Genomic DNA, 23,043 nt, shown 5'->3' on the forward strand with positions numbered 1-23,043 from the left:
CAGCACATCCCAGCACATCCCAGCACATCCCCATGTCCATCACCCTGTCCCAGGGCACCACCAGCCATGGATGCAGGCTCACAGCTTCCTTCAGCTGGATCCAGGCTGAAGGAGCAGCTGATGTGCTTGTTTCTGTGGCTGCTATCATAAAACTTGAGGTTTGTAATCTCCTAAATCAGAAGAGGTTTGTGAAGAACATCACACAATGGGACAGGGCTGGAAAAAGATAAGGCTCATCACAAAGTGGGAATTTTACTTGAGTATTTTATCTAGACGGCTTCATTTTGTTTCCATTATATACTTTATATAAAAAAGGAAAATAAAAGAAATAAAACTGTTGACTTCTTGGAGATTGTGTTTGATTTTCCTAGCTGGCTCTCATTTCAAAGGCCTTCAGAAATAATTACATTGCTTGTTTAGAAAGATTTGATATATAATTTCTATTCTTATCTTACTTCACTTGAGAATTCCTGAAGACTTTCTATAGATATTTATTTCAAGATTCCCAGACTTGAATGGATATGCTGATTTTTTGATAAGCACATTCTTTATCCTAAGTGTTCATTAGATACTAAAGTTGAATACACCCTAATAAAAAGAGTTAATCAGTGTCTAACATTGCTTCCAATCCTGATGCTCATCTACCAAGATTTTCTTCTTGTGATATAAAATAATTCCATCACTTATTGAGACCCCAAGTTCAACTGAAGTATATAAATATATTAAAAATACATGGGTAATATGTGTGTCAGTATTTTCAGTTAAAATACACACAAGGCAGGGGGAAAGGCATGATCTTCTTCTTCTTTCCCTTACAGGTCACTTGAAGTGTGATTATCATCTCACCTAGTAAAATTAATGAAGGGAATGGACACCTGAAATACTCTCCTGCCTGTTAGAAATCAGTTTTTTCCCCAGCCAGTCTCTGCCACTCAGCACTGCATTTCCAACCATCACACACCCTTCTGAGGCCTGTCAAATCCAGTCATTTGCTCCCAACAATCTTACTGATGAAAATTGTTTAGGGAAGATGTGAGTGATCATGAAACAGAAATTAAAGAAATTGCTTCCACTACTGAAATTAGTTAAGCTTTGGCATAGTTTAAATTTTATCACCTTTAATTTGATGGGGTTTTTTTAATTTATTTTTTTTTCTTCATGCCTTGAGTCAAATTTTCTGCAGGTGTGAAACACACTACATTATGTTGTTCACACTGGCAATAATCAGGATATTTAGGAGCAAACCCTGCTCTCTCTGCAGCTGCAGGTGATGCTGCTAAGTCAGTGATGTCCTGGTACCCCCAAAATGTGCTGAGAGCTCCCATGGAGCAGCCAATCCCCTGCCCACAGCTGAGCACAGATTTGGAGAAATGATTGATCCCTGATGGTGAAAAACAATGCAAGGAGAAAAGGAACTCACAGTCACCATGGCTGTTTTTAGGCAACCTCCACACCAGAACTCTCCAAGCTTTGGATTATCAATATTTAAGCAGGGTTTTACTCCATTACTGATGGAGTTATGAACTACATGCACATAAGTATTTTTTACAAGCACAATGAGCTTCAAGTTTTAAAGATAAAAAGTTTGCATTGAGAAAGCTGTAAGAATGCAGGGAAAGGCATTTGTTGAGTAAATGCTCTTGGAAAAAAATCATTCTGGGTTCTGCTCAGCAAATCAACTGCTAAGGTTTCTGTTTGTGCTTAATTTTGACTGCATTTGGCTTGTGTTTGTTTCTTTGTCAAGGCTACAACAAACTCATTTAGCCAGAGACTATAAATTTGAAATGGTGCCATTTTTATAAGCAAGCCACTATTGTAGTCCAAGTCACTGTTGTCCTAATTACAATAATATTGCTGTTTTATATAATCTGGCCCAACAGCATAATCACAGTTTCTTTTTTCTTTATGTACCTAATGTTGCCTTATTTAAAGCAAATCCTTTTTTTTCTTTTTGAGAGATGAAGCAAAGTTTAAGATGCTCTGTTGAAAAACTTTGTGTGTTTTTTAACTCAGGTACAATTTTGCAATGCTAATGACCCTTAAATATGGATTTAACCACCATAAATATAGACTGCACAGAGATTCAACAGATTTTAATTAATGAACACTTCTAATGTGCTTTAACCATTAGCCATTGCTGATTGTTTTACTCTGTCAGTGTCAGATTGTTTTACTCTGTCTTTACAACAGGCCAACAATCAGAGACACAATTAACAACAGAACTATTTTTATATGGCTAGGTGAGAAAGCCTGTGTTTGCTGGCAAAGTAAGATTAAAAACCATCATGAAAAATAAGATGTGTGTGCTCAGCTAGTGCTTTTCTGTTGTTTTGGCTGTGTTTTTATGTGCAAGTCAGGGTACAGATTCTGCACATTAGTCAGAAAGAAAAATGCATATGCCGCCACAGGGAGAAAGCAAATTCTTTTGGTGTGGCAATGAAATGTGCGTACTGGGGGGAAAAAAATTCCAAAAAATCAAATTTGAATGTTCTAGAGGAGGTAATGCATAGTTGGTGCCAAGAATTTACATGAATCCATATTCAGTGAACAACCATTTTGTAATGGCTGGTAAAAATAAATAACGTGACCGTAATGAAACCTGGTGGGACCACGTTTTCTCATCTTGCCAGGGACTTCTGGGGCATTTGCTTTTTATTATTATTTTTGGTTTTTTGTTTGTTTTTTTTTTCTTTTCTGATGCCCCTTTTTGGTCTCACTCACTCTTCCTCTCCTAATCTTCCCAAATCTTGACAGGCTGAAATCATAATTTCATTCTGAAGATCTGATTACCAACCTGATGGGGCATCAGCAGAGTATTTGCATGACAAAGCCTGGCCATTATTTACCAGCTCTTTTGTTTTCTAAGAGGATCCTGTGCTTCAAAAACCTTCAGCTGGTTTTGGAGCTGGGCTGATGGAAGCCCTGCTGCCAGGGGTAGTCACACAAAGCATTGTTTGTACCCAGCAGGTCAGATAAGCATTCTTTCCAAAATGAAGCCTTTTCTTCACTGTCCTTCTTTGCTATAATCTCACAGGTAGCATGACAGTTGTTGTCATGGTAACAATTTTTTATTGAATAAAACTGCAATAATCTCATAAAAACCTGCATAACTTCTTGACATGTAAATTATTACTGCCTCAAAGCTGAAGGAACTTATTCTTATTTGTTTTTCATTGTTGCTGGGTTTTTAAATGCAAAAACATAGTTTTAAGCCTTATCATCCTGCATTATTGCATTAGACCATTTCTAAACACAAAATCTATGAATTAGAGGTTTCACTAACCAAATAAAGAAAATGTATTTGAAATAGGAATCTGTTTAAAGCACTACAGAACTTGTTAACATATGCAAATTACCCACATAAAATATCATTGCAGATCTTGGTGTTCATGCAGATATATAAATACATACACACATATAAATTGTGGGGATGTTGCACGAGTATTTAAGGATTGTTTTGCAGATCACGTGTTATTATTTCAGCCCTACCTTCTGCACCTGTATTTGAATGTATTTTTATTCTTATTAACAGATACTTCATTGCCAAATCTCTGGGAGTCCAATGTGTGGATCAGATCTCACAGTGCAGGAAGGTTCTCTCCCCAGAGACCCCGAGAGCGAGGAAAGACAAACACAGACAGAAGAGAGACAAGGAGGTGTTGGACTGGATGATCCTTTGAGGTTCTTTTCCAACCCAGGAATTCTGTGATTCCATGATTCTGTGAGGAGAGGGTATAAATCCCTCTGGGAAGCAATGCTGCCAGCACATGGTGCTGCTGCTGCCTGACCTGCAGAGCCCACAGCACCTCAGAACCATGGAAAATGTCAAGGACACCTTTGGGAACAGATGACACAGGGCTTGGGTGTGTTTTTCAGGTCTTCCCACAACTAAAGGAAAGCATGTTAAAAAAATAAATAAATTAAAAATCTGCTTTTTAAGTGTCCAGCACACCCTTAATGAATAAAAAAAATGAATGAGGCAATAGATGGCACCCTAAGCAGAGCTAAAAGATAGAGATACGGGCCAGAAGAGTCCACTGAGGGAAAAATGGAAAACTTGTGCTTGCCAAGGAAGGCCAGCATGCATCCTGCTGTTTCTGTGCCAGAATCCAATATGCAATCATTTCTAGAGGCAGAAATGAGAAAGAAAATTTGTGTATGTTACAGATGCAATAGTGGTGTGTTGGCGGTGAGAACCACATAAATACACAGATACAAGACTTCTCTTTATCTTCTGCAATGAGAAAAACAACAAAAGCTTTCTTACAATGAGAAATTGTACAAGGAGGAATAGCTTCCCAAGGGAAATAACAGAATCTTCCTCAGTGAAGAGTTCACTCTCTTGCACAGGATGCTGGAATAATGTATTCTAAGGGAAAACCCTAGAAAGACAGGAAGATTAACTAATAGGGTAATTTGTCTTTCCCAGCTGTAATTTATTTGACTCTAAGTAGTGAAATAGTGTGATGCTGTCATGATCTTGTTTATGATGATTAAGGTAAGGAAGAAGGAAAAGAAGGTTATTCACACAACTCAGTTTTAGACTCTACTGGCTAAATTGGATACCTAGCTGCACCAGCTGCCTGCTCTACCTGAGGGAGGAAGACAAAATCATCCTCTCCTGGAATCCTCCTTTTTTGGCTGACCAGAGAGGAACAGGAATGAAATTGGCCATATGAATGCCTAAATTTCAATCCTGTGACTCCTCTCTTTTGTGGATGTACCCAAAACAGACCAACCCAGTCTCTAATTTCAGGAACAGCAAGTGTGTGAACCTGACACTCCAGACAAGGAAAACCTTGCAAGAAGTTTGGGTTTGTTTACATTAAATTCTATCATAGAATCCCAGAATCACAGAACCAGTGAGGCTGGAAAAGCCCTCCCAGCCCATGGAGTCCCAGCTGTGCCCGATGCCCACCTTGTCCCCAGCCCAGAGCTCTGAGTGCCACCTCCAGCCCTTCCTGGGACACCTCCAGGGATGGGCACTGCAAAGCTCCCTGGGCAGCCCCTGCCAAGGCCTGAGCTCCCTTTCCATGGGCAAATTCCTGCTGCTGTCCAGCCTGAGCCTCCCCTGGAGCATTTTAAGGCCATTTCCTCTTGTATGTATCTCTGTGTGCACTTGTATACTCATACAGACACTTGTAAACACTTTCTGAAATAAACTGCAGCTGATACAGTTCATATTTTGTTTTTAATATTAAACATGAGTGACAAAACATTACTTGCTTGTTTTGCCACTTTGTTTTATATAACTAGTTGAATGTAATGTCACTGAAATGCACAGAGAGATTTTTCAGTACTTTATAGACCTATTGGAAATAGCAGATCCTACCCTAAAGAATTGGTGATCTAAACCAAAGGTTTTAGCACCTAAAAATCTGGTTCAGTGAAAGAATCTGAAAGAATCCATCAACTTGGTCTATAATAAATCATGTAGTGCCATGCAGGAAAATGCAAGAAGCTGTTTCTTGGTTCCAACAGAAAAATATTCCTTTCATACCTTTGATACATTAAGTGATGTTTAGCTCCATAAGCAGAAGAGGTATCCAGACTGTTTCTCCCAAATATTACATATTTCTCAATGCAACTCCTGGAGTAGATAGTTTAGGAGGTTAATGAAACCTTTAAAGAATGTTAATGTCATGCAGTACATGTTGAGTCCAAATCTCTGCACAAACACATGACCTACCACACATAACACAACAATGTTTGTGCAGACTGCTCATGTGCCGTTTTAAGGACTTCTTATCATGTGAGGGAAATGGGAAAAACATATTGTATGCAAATGTGTGACTGCAGAAGTATGAGAGGAGCTGGCTATGCCTGGAGAAAAAGGCTGTGTGAACATGCAGGGAACGGAGCGAGCTGGCAGCCCCGCACCTCGCAGCTCTGTAATGAGGGCTGGAGGAAGCGTGCCTGGGAAATCTAATCAACTGCAGATTTTACCATTTCTTGTCTGCATAAACTAATTGTTTTGGAACTCTGATGCTGCCTCTTTCACATAAAATTTTGGAATCAGAAGTACTTTGCAACAGAAATACATTTTCAGATTTAGGGATGTGGATACCTGCCTGGCAATTATCCTGGCTGATGTTACCTGGGTTTACCTGTGTGGATCTAACAAGAAGGCACCTTCTGCCTTTTCAGTTTTAAGGCTGGCAGTTCTTTCTTGCTACAACTTATGAGATGGTGCCATTAGAGAGCCTGCAGGTATTCCTTTGCAAATTCCCCTGGGTGGCTGTTTGTTAGGATTAGTACACGGTTTGAAACATCACAGGCAACAGCAGAAGGGTAAAATATATTTTATGTTTGGCTTAAGGAATTATGTTTTCCTTTCATGCTATTTTTTTATATTCTCCCTTTAGCTATCCCCCTCGCTATAGAATATTAATTGATATTTGTGAGAGAAATGGGAAATAGCTCTTCTTCTGTTCAGGACTTTTTGAAAGACTGCTTGTCTCTAATCAATTGACTATTTCATCAGCGTTCATTCTGTGAGGTCCCCAGGCAAAGGCAGTAAAATTGGATGATCACTGTACACTGTATTACCAAGCAGAAAAAAAAGGTACTGTAAGTCTTGCTGATTCCAATGGAAGTTTCAGGTTATGCTCAGGTGTATTGTAAAAAAAAAAAATAGAAATAAATAATAAAGCAGCCTAGGCTGTCTCCTGCAGAAATTCTTTCATTTCTGACTTTGTGTGGTGAGACTGGAAAGTGGCTGATATCACCTGGCTGCTTTGGGGCTCTGCTGGCTCTGCTTGGGAGAGCCTGGAGTGCCAGCCTGTAACCCAGGGCACACAAGCAGGGTATGAAATCTTGTCCCCCAGGGAACTGTGGGGCCAGCAAAAGGCAGCAGAACCCTTCTGGGCCCTGGAGAAGGGGCACAGCACCATCAGCTGCTCCCTGGGCCCATTCCCAAGGAAGCTGTGCTGACAGCACAGGCAGCTGTGAGCTCTTCTCATGGGAAACCAAGAGCTGCACATTCAGCACTTCACCAAAAACAGAGGAGCCAGCTCAGGGCAGGGTGGGGAATGACCAGTGCCAGAGAGAAAAAATGGATTCTGAATTGCATCTCATTTTGCCAAATATCAAGTGCGTCCATCAGAGAGATGTCTAACACAGGCTGCTTAATGAAGAATTTGAGGGGTATTGGTCTCTGATGTTCTAAAGCCAAGTCTTTTTGCTAGCAGAGGAATAGAAATTACAGTAATCAAAGTTTCTGTGAAAATATTACCACACTGAACTTTATTTTCTGATCTAGAACTTTCTACCTTGTGGTGAGACCTCATCTACATTTCCTGTGATTGAAGCAGGTGAGATCCTGCTCCAGACCAGTTCTGTGGCATTTCACATAGCACCAGTCTGGCAGGAACCTGTGCTGCTCTACTTCCTCTCATCCCTGTTTTCCATTTAGCCATCATCCCCTGGCCATCAAACAGGCTTATGTCACCAGCCAAGCTGCTTAGAAAAATGAGATAACGTAATTTCAAAGCCTGCAAAACCAAACCATACCACTCTTTGAAACACCTTTTTTTTTATTTCCTTCAGAATTTTACATTTGGGGAAATTGTGAGAGATCCATGCTGAGAATAGATTTAAACTCGTAACCAGAGGAGAATGCATCAGAAACCTGAGTCAGAGACTTATTTTCACACAGTCACAGAACACAAATATGATGACGCATTTGATACGGACAAATGGAAGCAACCATAAAGGATTTCAGAAGCAGAATATCTGCAACAAGAACAAGATGCTTGTGACTAGGAGGCAAGAGAAAAAACCACAGTAAGACAGATTCTTGTAGGTACAAAGGACATTCACCTAAGACTGCCAAAGTTTCCTCTGCTCTGCCATCACATGATCAACATGTGGCAGCTCTGTCTGTCTGTCCTCATCCCAAACCAAGAACATCACAGGAAGATAGATTTCTCTATTTGGAAGAACTCCATAAGGAACTCTGTCTTCAGTTCTGATCCCAGCAGATTTTTCCTGCAGAGTTTATCTTCACTATGTGTCATCTGCACAACTTTTCTTTGTGCCAAGGGAATGCATGTGTGCAAAAATGGGCAATTTGTGACAGAGAGGCAGAAAAGCAGTGTTTGTCTAAGAAACCAGCACACATCAGTAGCTCCACACCCTGCACAGCTGAGTCAGGTTTGTTCCTAAGGACCAGACAGTGCCTCCAGAACCTCAACACTCAAGTACTTCCTGCCATAGGCACAAACTACTTGGAGCAATCCCACTGATTTTGGCAATTCTGTGTTGTCAATAACTGGTTTAGCACAATAGGACAATATAGAGGGGGATAACTAAAGGGTCAGCCTATAAACCCCTAAAGAATATTAATTGCATCATGGTCCTCAAGCCCATAATGACCACATAAGAACAGTACAGAAAGATAATGACATTTCTGATCAGACCTCATGAGAAATGAAAAGCACAAAAATAGCAGCACATGCTCAGAACTGTGTTTTCTCGAGGCTCAACAGCCTGTTGGGCTAAGGAGCAGCCAGCCAGCCCTGGTGCTGAATGTCCTGAGCCCTTCCTGAAGCTTGTGTGTGACCATTTTAAACACACACACACTCACCAAAGAAATCTCACAGAAGACTCCCTCTCCCTGCCACCACAGCTACTGTGTGAGATTATACACGAGAGGAACAAGTGGAGGAACAAGACAACACCTATATATATATATATATATATATATATATTTTTTTAACAGCTATTACACTCTTGCCATATTTTAAAACATCTGCTGGTTTTCCCCTTAGCTTCTGCACTGCCTTTGCATTTACCCTTTGGGCTAATTTGGAGCTGACCCCAGTGCTGCAGTCCCTTTACTCCACAATTTTGTGACAAACTATCATTGATTTAAGAGTCATGCTCAGTGCCTTAAAAATCAATGATGAAAACCCCAGCAAGTCAGTGTGGTTGATCTTGACAACATTTCAGGTCAGATTTTTATCACAACTTTCTGATTTTTCAAGTTATTTTATCACTATTCATGTAAGACGTTGCGTGTTGATTTCATACAGAGCAGATTTTGTCTTTTTGCAAACAATTTGTAAGTGGAAGAGAATGAATATCTTTGGGAGAACTGGAAAGCAAAACTGCAGTATGTACAGTGTGGTCCTAATACTCCTGGCTGGACTAAAGAATTCTGCTCTGCTTTACAAAAAAAAAGATAGAATTTCTTATCAGCAATGGTGTAATCAAGGGCAAACATTCCTAAGTAGATGTGTGTGTGCCAAAACTCAAAATTGATATTCTGACTCAATTGAATGCCTAAACCCTTTCCAATAAAGACCTTTCATGGAAGCATTTAAGGACAAAACAAATTATTATTCTAAGCTTTTTCATATTGTTACTATATTCAAGTGGCAAAGGCAAAAGCCTTTCTAGAGCAATGTCAGGCTGAATTCCACTGTGTGTACTTTATTCTCCTTATGACTGTCAGGAGAAGCCTTAATATTTGGAGATTATTAAAGTTTGTCTGTTTACCTTAATTCAGGCAAACTATGAGAGAATTCTCTTCCCTTATGGCTTTTGTTCTTTTTCCATCTGTGTCCTGTTTTATTTCACCAACACGTTTGTCACTCTGCTTCAGTCGTCTCCTGTCTTTCAACATGACACTCGCTGTCTAAACACTCCCGGCTTCTCTGAGAGTGAAATCAAGAGATTTCACTCCTCATTCCTCTCCTGAAAAAAGGGATCCTAAAACTCTGCTGTCAGGAGACAACATCCACTTTGGCTCCCATTACCACCTCTCCACCTGTTTTGGGGAATTCGTGTGTCTGTGTGTAGCTGAGAAGGTAATACAGAAACAGAACATATTCAAGAGAGGGTGTGTTTTTTTTTTTTCCCTTTTCTTTCCTTTTTCTTTAAATAAGTTACAGAACTGGTTCCAATTACCCTTATGGTTCTTCTAAGCTTGTTCATTCATTTATATAATAGTCTATCTTCATTGCAGGCATGGATACAGAGCTCATAGACAGATGAGGAGAGAAAAAAATAGAGTCTTGGGGTTCTTACTCCCAGAAGTACAGAAAAATTTATTTTTTTTTTAAGGTTTTAACTGAGTTTCTACCCCAGTGTGCCCTTTTACGTTTAAAAGTGATTAAACAAGATTTACAGAGAAATTATTTCCTATTTGTAATATTTGCCATAATGAAGTAATTCCACAGATTTCCCTTTTTGATCTTTAATTCTTTAAGAAAATTAATAACATAATTAAAAGATTAAAGTTCACAGTTTCAGCAAAGAACATATTCTCCATATACACTATTAGCTTCCACAAGCAAATTCATCATTTTTGGAGGTGGGGAACAGGGCTTACTATGGTAGATTATGTAGGAATTAGAGTAAAAAAAATTCAATTTCGTTCTCAAAACTTTTTCTTTTTTTTTCTGGAATGTGCTGGTCTCTTTGCTCAAAGAGAGAAATAAAAGATTTCAGAATAACTGTGAGCACAGTGACGCGGCCGGCAGCGAGCGCGGGTGTGGGAGTGTGTTCTGCAGAGACAGCTGAGAAGTGAGCAGCTCTCCTCCCAGAGAGAGCTCCGGGTAATACTGATCCTCTTTGCACCAGGCAGTGGGAGGAGAGCCATGCAAATCCTTTTGTTTCGGCAGGGAAGCAGGATTTTCCAGAGAGCACCAAAACACAGAATAAAAACCACGCAGGGGAGCCGTGGCCGTGTGCGGCTTTGGGAGCACACACAGAGCCCCACATGGGCTGGCACACACTGCAGGTAGGGACAGAATCCCAGAACTGGCATGGAAGAGGCCCTAAAGCCCATCCATCCCACCCCAGCCATGGCAGGGCCAGCTCCCACTGTCCCAGGTGCTCCCAGCCCCAATGTCCAAGCTGGCCTTGGGCACTGCCAGGGATGCAGGGGCAGCCCCAGCTGCTCTGGGCACCCTGTGCCAGGGCCTGCCCACCCTGCCAGGGAACAATCCCTGCCCAAGATCCCATCCAGCCCTGCTCTCTAGCAGTTGGAAGCCAGTTGTCACATCCCCATAGTGTTTCATTCCAGTTCTAGATAGTCCAAGTAACACCTGACATTCCTATAATACATCTCTTCTAGCCAGGAACATAAGACCAGGTCTAAGGTACCTCTCAGAAATACTTTATCGTGTTAGAACCTTAGAACAATGAAAGGTTAAAGCTCTCATCTGTATTTCATGCGTTGCCTTCCCCTGAGGCCCAAAAATAAAATGCCTTGTACTGCATCCTCATTACATAAGTACTATATATAGGGAGCATATGAGCTTCTGTTTCAGAGCAGAAAATTGATATAAGCATTTTGAGGAAAGAAAAGGTTGAGCAGAACTTTGTTTTATCCTGAGTAAGAACACTGCCTAGTGATGCCTGTGTTGTACAAAAGTCAAGGCTGAAATTGGCAGTGGGTGGAGATCTCTGTAAGGGAATTAACTAAGTGGATAATGGAAGTGAAATGCTCTTAGTGGGGGGAAAATAATAAAAATTCCTTGAACTCTGTTCTTATAAACATTACAAAAGAGTTAATGCAATTTTAAGAGGACTAAAAAAAACTTCAAAAAATTTGAAATCATTTACAGAGAATCATTTCCTTCATCTCTTGATATTGCTACCTGTGGATCAAGAGGAGAAAGCAGAAGGAAATAGTAACAGCGACATTAATGAAGGGTAACACTCTCATCCAGCCTTGACATTTGGTTCCATCAGAGATTAAAACACAGACTCCACTGCCTCTACTTCAGAGACTTTACACCCATTCATGTCCCATGTAATGCAATCAGGAACATTCTCTGAGTTTCAAAGCAACAGCAGAGAAATAAATTCTTTTTCTCAATAGAAGAGCAGGAGTGCAGGTTGGTGCTTCTGTAGAGCAGCAGCCTGGAAACCTGCACCCCCAGGAATGTCCTGTAAAACACAGGGAAGGGCCAGGGATCCTAAGGGATAAATGAGCAAAATTCCCAGAGCTCCAGGAACAAACCTCAGGCCTGTCAGATGATCTATTGTAAATCTCTAACATATAGATTGCTTTAGTAATGGCAACAACTGTTTTATTGTCACAACACACTGGCTTTTGGATAAAACTCTTTCATGCAGCCTAACAAACCATAAGAACATGAAGTTTTGTCGTTTCCAAAGGCAGTTCAGTGTCTCTCTTTTCCCCAACATGCTTGGGGAACAGGTGAAACATTTCCCCCTGGAGCCAGCCCCTTTCACTCTTCCTTAAACTACATCCAGCCATTGGCTATTTCTCCTACAATCCTCTATAATAAGGTTTTCCTAGATGAAGTTTTAACTTATAATTAATTTCTCATTACCTTTCTTCACATATTTCTCTCCTCTTTCACTCTTTCTCCAATTTTACCTCTTTTACTAATATTTCATCTTTTATTCTGTTTTATTCCCTTACTCTCATTGCATTTACCATCTTTTAAACCTCATGTTAATAATTAACTAAATTTTTATTCATCTCCTGATCAGTTTCCTCTCAAAGTTTTCATTTTGGTTTTTTGGTTTATTTTTTCTCCTCTTCTTTACAGTGAATACATCTTGGATGGGGGCCATGTCTTTATCACAGATTATAAATAAGCAGACATAAATTATTTTTATGATAGGCTTTGTGATCAGAAACCATCTTTTCTTTTCTTGCATACATTTCTCTTTTTTTTCTGTAGAATACTACATAAATCCCATTTACATAAGGAATGACAGCATTCGATTTTCCTTCCTCCTTCTCTCACACCGCTTTGTTTTGGTTTGCTTTTCTTATTCTCATTTTATTTAATTAAGTCATTTGCTCACCTAGAGCTTGGCTGAAATATCTTCTGAAAGCAGATCCATATTATATTTGTGCTGCTGTATAAAAGTAACTCAATGTATAAAAGCTATGGTTTAGCAAAAGAACTGAAATGCAGGCTCGAAAATTCACATATCATTTTTGGCACAGGCTTGTTCTTAGTTCACAATGAAGATATGAAAATCTGTTGGAGAAGAGTCGATTTCAAAGCTAAAGCCTGAGGTATGACCATGCAGACAGCACATCACACTTGGATTTGACAATGTCTCGGTGTAACTCTCTGTGCTGTGAGTGAGAGATGGTTCTGGCTCCTCACATTATTCCTCCTCCTTTTAGCTCAATAAGAAAGAGTGGTGTTTTTGAAACTTTGTGATAGGATGCTGCTTATTCCACAAAGTGCCTTGGCACTCCTTCAATTACCTTGCTTTGACAGATGTAGACAAATCACTGAAAAGCACATTATCCTCAACCTAACACCAAAATGCATTAGAATTTCCTCTGCATTTCACGGCCAGATTGTGATGCCTTTGCTTATGCTGAATTCTTATATTGCCCTAAAATGGATTCTCTTGGTTTGGTGGCTTTGCTTCCCTTTGGCTGCAGTGACAGCTGAAGATGAGCTGCGCTCCATGTGTGTCATGGGGAGTGTCAATATCTGCCTCTGTAAGGATGTTCATTTGCAAACACAGGGGCAAACTATGCAGAAAATATTCTAATATATTAATCCATGAGGAAATGGATTCACACTAATCTGACAAAAAGAATAAATATAAGTAAAATATATTAAGAAGATTACATTTTTCTCCTTTCTCTTTTCTGCTTTCACACAGTTAATTTCCCTTTTCACCATCTTTTTCCACAGCTTTCTCTGCTTTTCCCTTCCATCATCCATGCAAATCCTGTGGCTAATTGGTTAAGTCCACTCTACAGCCAAACCATCAATTCCCAGACATAGCATCTCTCATTTCAATGTTTTTGCCTGATTACAGTTTCACTTAGAGGAAAACAAATAAGTATGTATCAATGCCCTGCAAGTGTAGGAAAACAACAAACAGATAATTAAACATCAACAAAATATCAATAGGATTAGAGCGTCATGCTGGAGCAAATCTTGATAAATCCTTCTCAATAACAATACTCTAACTGCAGTGTCAGAAGGGAAATATAAATTTAGCCCATTAAAGTGTTGTTGGACAAAGACACATTAATACAGCTGTTAGTCATTTCCTTACTACTGAGGGACTCAACTATTGTGCTGCAGATGAAAGCTCCGGCCAAGAAAAGATTTGCAAATATGCAAATGAATGCTAACAACATAATAAATACCTTATTATTCATCAGCAACTCAACAGCCTCCTGGCAGGGCCAGAGCTGCGAGCTGCTCAGACATACGTACCCACAACAGACATTTCTGGCACCGTGGCGTGGTAGGGGCCCTCCACAAACTCAGGAGCGTTGTCATTGATGTCCTGAACCTTAATGATGAATTCTGAGGGGGGCTCCAGGGGCTGGTTCGTGTCCCTGTCCACGGCCTGGGCTGTGAGGGTGTACTCTGCCTTCTCCTCCCGGTCCAGCCTCTTCATGGCGTGGATGTCTCCAGTCTTGTCATTGATCACAAAGATGGTTCCAGCTCCATCTCCTGACAGAATATACTTAATTTTGCTGCTGCCAGGGTCCAGGTCAGTGTGCAGCTAAAAGGGGATAAAAGAAACAATAAAGGCATTTTAGAGACAAAAAAAAATGTACACACAGAATTTTGGTGGTGTTTTTTTTTTTGCTTTGGTCTAACTATACATTTTGTTTGTCAGCTGCTCCTTTGTGCTTCAATGCCAGCACCAGTGATCCATAGCTCAGCTTGAATACACATGGAGAGCAAGCATTTGTATGCATACTAATCAAAAATGGATGCAATCATAGGCATAATTAGACTTTCTATTTAAAAAGCAGCTGTTATATATATTTTAAATCCCCATTCTAAAATGTAAATGCCTTCAGAACCATTATCAGCCCAAATGAACAAGTACAAAATGTCCTTAACCTATTAGATCAAAGGGTGAGGGAAGGGTTAACCATAACATACGTTTTAATCTAACTTCTTCTTTTTAGTTATTACTTTCAGCTTATTTCCAGGTGACTAGAAATGATTGAACACTGGCATCTATGGAATCTTGTCACAGACAGCAGTCACAGAAATTAAGGAGTCTATCACAACTCAGATCTTTGCAGAACTTAAAAGGTTCTAAGATCTTTATTCTAAAAGTATGTGCCCTGGTAGAAGAACCCTTGCACACATCTTGACATTCTCCTCAAACCCCTGTCAGAAAAAAAAAAATGAAATTGGAATTAAATTTGTATTTGGCTTTTCAAAAAGCAAGAGAGGATTAAAATAAACTGAAGCAATATGAGAAACATATTCTTTCTTTTGAATTTTGTTATTCATTAAAAACCTGAGGATAAAGGACTTCCACTGATTTTTTGGTAGGCTCAGAAACAAATACTGGATATCAGATTATCTACAACAATTTTTAAGTTGTGAGAGTGTGAGTGTGAATTGGTTGGATCACATGTATCACTGTCAACACATTCAGAAATAGAGGAAAATAACTTGAATACACAGAAATAGGGGTTTAAATTCTGTTTACTGTTAGGTCTAACACACTCAATATGATCAATAAGAAGCGAATAACATCATTAAAAATGTAACTTGCATCTATTATTATTTATCTCTGCCTCACAAAAGACAGTCTGAAGGAAATAAGTACAACTTGCTTAGGTTGCAGCATGAGTTACAACCAGTACTAAAGACTTTTTCCTGTTTGCTCATTTTGTGCACACAGCTCAACAGAAGGTGTTGCTGGTTTTGCATTTTACTCTCAGTTGATAGCAGGGGTTGCCAGGGCCAGGCAGCAGCATCGTTTAATATAAGAGCTTGCATAAGGATATTAAAATAGGTGTGGAAAAAAGCCTTGAAGTACCAGCTGTGGCCTAACCACAGGGAGATTCTTGTGTCACAAGAGGCTCTGCGGGTCCTTCTGTCCAGAATTGGTCACAAACAGCTCTATCTAAACTCCTCTGTTTGGGAATTCAGCTGTCCAAGGGCTTGGAAAACTCAAAGCTCTGTTAGCTGCAATGAGCACAATGGACAGCAGCAGCCAGGGCTGATTTCCCCCTTGATCTGGTTTGTTACAGACACAAAATCCTGGCCACCAGTGCATTCCCTGCCCTGCAATAATGGCAGAACTCCCACAAACCACATGAGGTGTAAACTCATCCTCTCTGTTGTGCTGGGCAGCATTTTATTACACCAGCATTGTCTTAACAACTTTTCCGAAGCGCTTTAGCTGTGAATATGTATGACTCAATCCAGTTCACTCTTCCTACCCAGCCCACAGGAATGTACACAGAGATGTCAAGTGACAGCTGAGTCCCTTTTCCAAAAGTTCAGTCTGGTTTTCTTTTTGCACCTGCCATCAGCTCCTGCTTGAGAACAATCAGATTCATTTACTGAGCCACTGCCTCCCCTCCTGGCTGATGTCACAGTTTGGTCTGCTCAGAAAGTTAACACAACTCCTTTTGCCTGTAAGATTATTATCCTTATGACCCTTATTTTCAGGGCCCCAGAGCCTGTAAAGATCAATCCAGCATTTGTGTTTTAAACAGATTGTTTATAATTTAAGCATCTGTTTGCTCCCTGAATAAAATCTATATGGCATTAACATTGCATATGAAGGTTTTGGCAGGATTTTCAGAGCTGAGTTAGAGTGATGTAATATCACAGCATTGTCTGGACACCCACAGCTCAGCAGAGGAACTGGGAACATCTCAGCTCACCCAGCCACACAACGAAATGCTATAATCTGAACTTTTAGGAATAAACCAGATATCCCACACAGACATTTGAGAAGGCTCAAACATTCTCGAATTTGCTATTTGCTAATAAGTAAGAGAGGCTGTCTATGTGATCTCTGGCTTTACCCATAATATCCAACAGCAGTCATGGTTCATAAATCACTTCTGGTAGATATAAATGCAGAGCTATAAAACCTTTGCAGTTCTAGTGAGATACCAACAGCCAAATGATAAAAATATCTATAATTACCATTAATCGTTTCCTCTAATAAACTAAAGTCCATTGTATCAAAAACAAGAATTGCTATTTGCTATTCAAATATTGCTGTTTGAAACACTATAAAATGAAGGGCTAAACATTAAACAATGTACAAGAGATAGGAGCATTTTATAATGTTAAATTAATAATATATATAATGTTAAATTAATTATATAATATATATAATGTTAAATTAATTTCAATGAATAATCTTAATTGAAATTAGGTGTGATTAGTGGAAGATCCGTTTTTTACCCAAAGATTTATAATGGCAATTCTTTTTTTTTTAAGTTCTTTAATAAAAAATCAAGACATAAATGTGGCATTTACTACAATCTATGGAGAGCATCCAAACTGACTTAAATAATTAAAATATTTTTTCTGGGTTTTGAAGTCCTTACACTTTAATATCAATATAATATAACAAATGACCTATGGATAAGCCACTTCTTCAAAATAATTTTCTTGCTTAGATTTAAGATTAAGTCATCATTATCTCCTACAAAGTTATATCACAGACTGAAGTCTTAAGTCAGATAGCACAGCACTTTTCCCAAGTAATATTTCCTCTCTTCTACCAGACATGAATGATAATTTACTTCAAGAGTCAAGCTTCAGCAAGCTGTGTTCGTGTGAAGGGTGAAGATCATTAAACACATAATTATATAGGATCTAGGTGAATGATAGAAGGGCATAATGAATATGAGAAATGAATAGTGCTTTCTGCTCAAAAAGCCTCACAAATGTAAATATGAAACTGCTTTCCACATCTGCAGCTTTATTTGCTACACCTATGGTTGAAAGCTGACCTTTTTCAGAGCAACATCCAGATGCAACAAGAATTTCTGTTTAAAACAGAAAATGTCTATATCTGCCCCAATGTCCCACTGCTAGAGAATATAAGTAAGCCAGAGAACACCCCAAAACAAACAAACACATTTACTGGAGAACTTCATCATGTTCAGAGAGAGATAAAATCACTTCCATTAGGTGAGATTCACTTCATTAAACTTCAAAGGAAGTGAAATCTTCTTCCTCCATCACTGCCCTGCCCATGGGACTATAAATCCAAACATTTCCCTCTCTTAAAGCAGCAGATGCAAGTCCATCACCCAATTCATGCCTGGATTTATGGAGACAGGAGTGACTTTGGACCACCTCAGAGTTTTAATAGTGATGCAGATGCCCTGTATTAATACCTTACTAATAGCTCCCCTGTAGCCTCAGCACAGATCATTTCTTTTTCCTAAAAAAATTAACTTCATTCCAAATGAACCCTCAGACTAGAGCAATTTCTAGTCTTTATTAATTCCTTTGCTGATCTATCTGATAATACAGATGGTAATCAATGAAACCAGGACTGACAGGAACAGCACACACAGGGTGTTGCCACAAAATTAACATTATTTTCACTAATGACCAGTGCACATCTAAAAGCATCACCAACAGACTATTCAAGGGTATAAAACACATTTATAGTCTTTCATGTATATATATTGCAAACATGTATAATTAAAATCCATGCCAGAGAAACTGCAAAGATGAAATTTATTCCAAGAGCATCTATATTCTGCAGATGCAATAGTGCTATTCTGCAGTAAAACACAACTCCAAGAGTGTGGGACTGTTATTAAATTTTCCTATTCCATAACTCTTTGTTCAGCATATTTTAAACAAGGTTTTCTTAGCAAGTACTTGGCTCCAAACTGCATTTGCAGCCAGGGATTTAATGTATGGACAAAGGCTGGGAGCGAGGCTGCTGAAGCTCCTTTGCAATTCTGAGCAGATTTACAAGTCTCCTCTGCAGATGGGAACTGTCTCACCTGCTCACACTCAGCTACCTGGCAAACCCATGGCAGTCAAAACAACAGGTTGCTCAGCACGAAGATTCCTGTGTGTTCACCATCAGGAAAGTGCATCATGCACTTGGGGCTGGGCCATGCCCAGATGAGCAGAAAGATGTGGATTTTCCTCTGCAGGAGGATTGGGCACTTCCAACCCTCTCTGGTGCTTGGTGCTGCTGCACAACTTGAGTCCATAACAGAACATCAATGGCAGGATCTGTAATCCCAATTTCCTTCTATCAGTAAAAAAAGCATAAATATAGAGATAATTCACGTGGGGAAGGGTGAGGGAATCTACTCATTATGAAAATGCTCCTGGACATTTTTAATTAAGGCAAGAGAAGGCGGTATTATGTAGTCAAGTTTTTATTTGAGTTTGTTAGAAAGTAATTAATTCATCCTCATGTAATTACAAGGGAATTACCCCGTACTTGTTTCAAGGGAAAAGGAATCATCTGCCCTTAAAACTTCATTTTAAAATTTGCATCATCCTTCCCTGTCCTGACTCCGGAATCTTCTCTTTTAAGGGTGCCTCACTGATTTTCACCTGATGTTTCACAGACACAAACACAACACACTAGCATTGTCCTAATGCTTCAGCTTCTTCTTCTATTTTTTACCTTTGCCTTGCAATAAAACTCCTCATTTATGAGGCAGACCCCATTTAATGGACTTTGAGATGGAATTTTCAGCTTTTTATGACTCTTTTCTGAAACTGCTGGGTTCTAAGAAGCTCTCACTCATTCTGTGAAAGCATGGAGGGGTTTTAGTGACTTTTACAACCATTTGATATATATATATCAAAAACTGTATGCTGGGCTTGAAATGCTTTCAAAATCTGTAATGCACTTTATTCTTCAGGTGATTCTGTACGTGGCTTTGCAGTGGTGTTTTTTCCCTAAAAACATGACCCTCTTTAGGAGTTACAGAAGGTTGTTTTGTGTATTGTTGATGTGCCCTGACACATCATGGACAATGAACGTGTTTATTGTTTATTGTAGATTTGATTCACTCACACACAACACAGAATTAATAAAGTGAATTTCATTTCAATTTAATAGAATCTTTCATTTTCTCCACGGATAGGCTGATCCCATCTTTAGTAATGGGAATTATAAGTGCACAATGGGATAGAGAAGAATCAAATATTCTGCATTATTATTCAGGGTAATGACAAATTGGGGCACAGAGTTGATGCTCTTGACACAATGTCAGTCCTTGGAACACTTTCAGAAGGGAAACAGACATGTCCGTGGATGACAAAGGTTCCATTTAAGATCCAAGAATCATGTAAGTTGAAGCCTCTGGAGAAACTGTCAAAAAACATTACTGCTCACACTTCTCAGCTGCAGTTTCATAACCAGATTCAAAGGGAATTAAAGCAGTAATATCCCTAACAATTTCATTTAAGAGTGTAATCTCTGCTTTTGTCTGCCTCAGTTTCCTACCATGTCATTTGAGTATCTTTGATTCCAGATGGCTTCTTTTATGTTTCTGTTTATTCTTTGCTACTGCTTTTTTATTCTATTTGATTTGCTAATTTTGTCTCTGTTTATATTCATGCTGCAACTGTGCACAAATGACTTTTCATTGCTTACCTTTTGGTATCATCCCACAGTACACTGGAGTGAACTGCTGTGTAAAAACTGCAGACAAGCCTGGCTTCTAACACTCAGGTTATTTTAATCCACTGATTATGACCAAATGATGTAAGGAAAGAGCTCAGGAAACCTGCCTGAATCTTGATCCAAGTCCTTCCTGGTCACAGTGACATCGGTCCTTTCTGTACCACTTATTGCCTTCCTCACCAGGCTGAATCAACAATCCTTAATATCTAATTTTGTTTAATGTCATGGGAGAAAAAAAAACCCATATAGCTCTGCTTGTTTTTACAGGTGGGAGGAACAGAGGAAGAGATAAACCCACATTCAGTCTCACAAAAATTCACACAAGGAAAAAACATCCAGACCGTGGGACTACTCAGGCCGTTCTTAGACAGCTTCATGCATTTATCTCCAGTTAGTCTCGATATGAATTTGTAATTAAAATTTTTATGTATTTCTGCTGGTGTTTCACTGTTGTGCCAGGGGAGCATCCTAGGAAGGAGGAAACCACATCCCCAGATGCAAAAGCTCCCCAACCCCAGCGGTTGTGATGGTAACAAGGACAAGGCGCTTTGCTCCCACCCAGACCCCGCTCTCAGGCTGATTTTTCCTGCATGCCTTGCTTACATACCTTGCTGTTTCTGAGTCCTTATGTTAAGCCAGATGATTGCTAAAGCTTTCTGTTTTCCCAGCTCTGGCCTTGGCCCTTTCCATTTGGGAATACCATCTGTCTTCCCTTCTGTCCTGAGAACGCCGCCGCCGCACCTGCCCCGTGTCCCACCGCAGCCTGGCCTGACGCTCCAGTCCCCGCTCTCCACGGCTCTTAACGCCCAAGTGTCCCGTGTCAAGTGGCCTCAGATGGCTGGCACCTTTTTGTAGCTGGCTCTCTGCCCAGCTGGGAGTTCATGAGACTATTTCTGAACCCAGACTGCTGTTCCTTTCCCCTGTTCCAGCACACACCGCTCCTGCAAGCAGCTCTGGATTTTTTTAACCCAACTGCTCCTGACACTTGGAGCTTGCGATGAAGTTGTGGCACGCTGCTGAAGAGGAATCCTTTCCCATCTCATTTACTTCCCTATTATTTCATCTACAGTGAACAGTGCCTCACCACAGGAGATCTGAGAGCCGGGCATAGAGAGACTCAAAAATTGCATGCGGCTTTAGTCTTGTAAAACATATTCCCTCTTTTGTGTCTTTATGGGGGAAAAAAAAGTATCTGTCATCTCCCACTGTTTGGGGTCAAGCTCTTACATTAACAATTCCAGTGCTTCAGGCATTATAATTAACAGTGCCTCCTCCTGCACTTGTCACTCTCTTCCCAACTCAGTGAAAGAGCAGCAAAGCCATTTACTCCCTCCTCCAGCTTGTCAGTCTTGGACACAAACTCTGCTGCAGTTCTTGCTACATGTAAGGCTCATGAAGCCTCCAGGAATGACTTCAGAGGGCTCTTCCCTTTGGGCTGTCAGTTTTATTGCCAGCAAAGGCTAACTTGACAATCCATCCTCGATACAGAGAAAATATGGAGATGGCTCTACCAAAACATAAGCTATAGGAATTCCCATTCCACACGCTAGCCAGAAGCTCAGCAGTTCCTATATCCCAAATCCTACTCTGTTTTTCATTTCATCATCATCATCATCATCTTATTCACCATGTTCTGAGCTTTTCTGCCGTGTTGTTTGAGCTGTACTTTTCCTTTCCTCCTTAAAAGCTCATTAGAACTTGCCAGGCTCCATTCTCAGGCCCAGAGTTCACTGCAGTTGAGCACCAAGACCTCTTTGTGTTGTTGAAATGATTGCCTCAAGTGAATGTCAAAGCCATATTTTGGATTGCAGAAGAGGAATAAAAAAGTTAATCACTACGTAGGCACAGCAGTAATTTGAAGGCTGCTAACAAAATCTGCCAAACTACACAAGCCAGAGCCTAGATCAGCCAAGGCACAGAAAAATGCAGCAGGCCAGAGTGGTCAAAGGGGAGAAGATATTTCTATTTATTTAAGAATATTTAAGTTGTCATGATTTTAAAATCCTTCAAGGCCCTGCTGTCAGCTGCTTTTACCAGCCTGGCTTTTTCTCATGTTTTGCTCAAAATGATTGGAAGAGTCCCAGAGATAATATATTTAACCTGTCTTCCTTTTTAATAAAAGAAGTTCAAATCCATGCAGGATGCCTTCTGCTAATAATATTTAATAAAACCAGTCTGAAAGCAGTAAAATACCTTTTTTGGAAGGTAATTTTTCAAATTTAAGATTACTGCTTAACATCCTTCAGTGTCTGAACAAGGAAGTAAGTGCTGTCTAAAACCACATAATGTATAAAGCTGGCAGTGCAAATAGAAAGCTCTTCTCTAGCAATTGGCTGTCAAACACAGCTACAGTGCAGAAATATAAACATCAGCTCTGCAGCCAGCTCGAGCTAAAATTGAAAGCTGTTGAGAAGGTAATAGTGAAATAAAGAGAGCTGAAAAATTAAATTGTGGGTACTTACATATTGCTTCTCTTATAAACTATCTGCTTACAGGTGACAACGTGACTGATTTCTAGTGCACTTACACTAACCTGTGAACTGTTCACAGGGGTGCAGGAGCAGCTTCTTCTTATTTGAAATATCTTTCAAATTACTTAGAATGTGAAAATAACCACAACTAGGAAATGCTACAAAACAAACTCCTTATGAGATGTCAAACAAACCAGAACCA

At 39.8% G+C, this 23,043-nt stretch overlaps 1 protein-coding gene across 1 annotated transcript in view; it reads right to left on the reverse strand.

The window, feature by feature from the left end:
• CDH8 (cadherin 8) overlaps nucleotides 1–23,043 on the reverse strand; it is a 150,770-nt gene that overhangs the window by 81,228 nt on the left and 46,499 nt on the right. The window contains exon 4 of the mRNA XM_033517205.1: nucleotides 14,187–14,481. Coding sequence (XP_033373096.1) covers nucleotides 14,187–14,481 — 295 coding nt within the window. The remainder of the gene's footprint in view (nucleotides 1–14,186; nucleotides 14,482–23,043) is intronic.

Source organism: Parus major, chromosome 11 (genome assembly GCF_001522545.3).
Source record: "Parus major isolate Abel chromosome 11, Parus_major1.1, whole genome shotgun sequence".
Lineage (NCBI taxonomy): Eukaryota > Metazoa > Chordata > Aves > Passeriformes > Paridae > Parus > Parus major.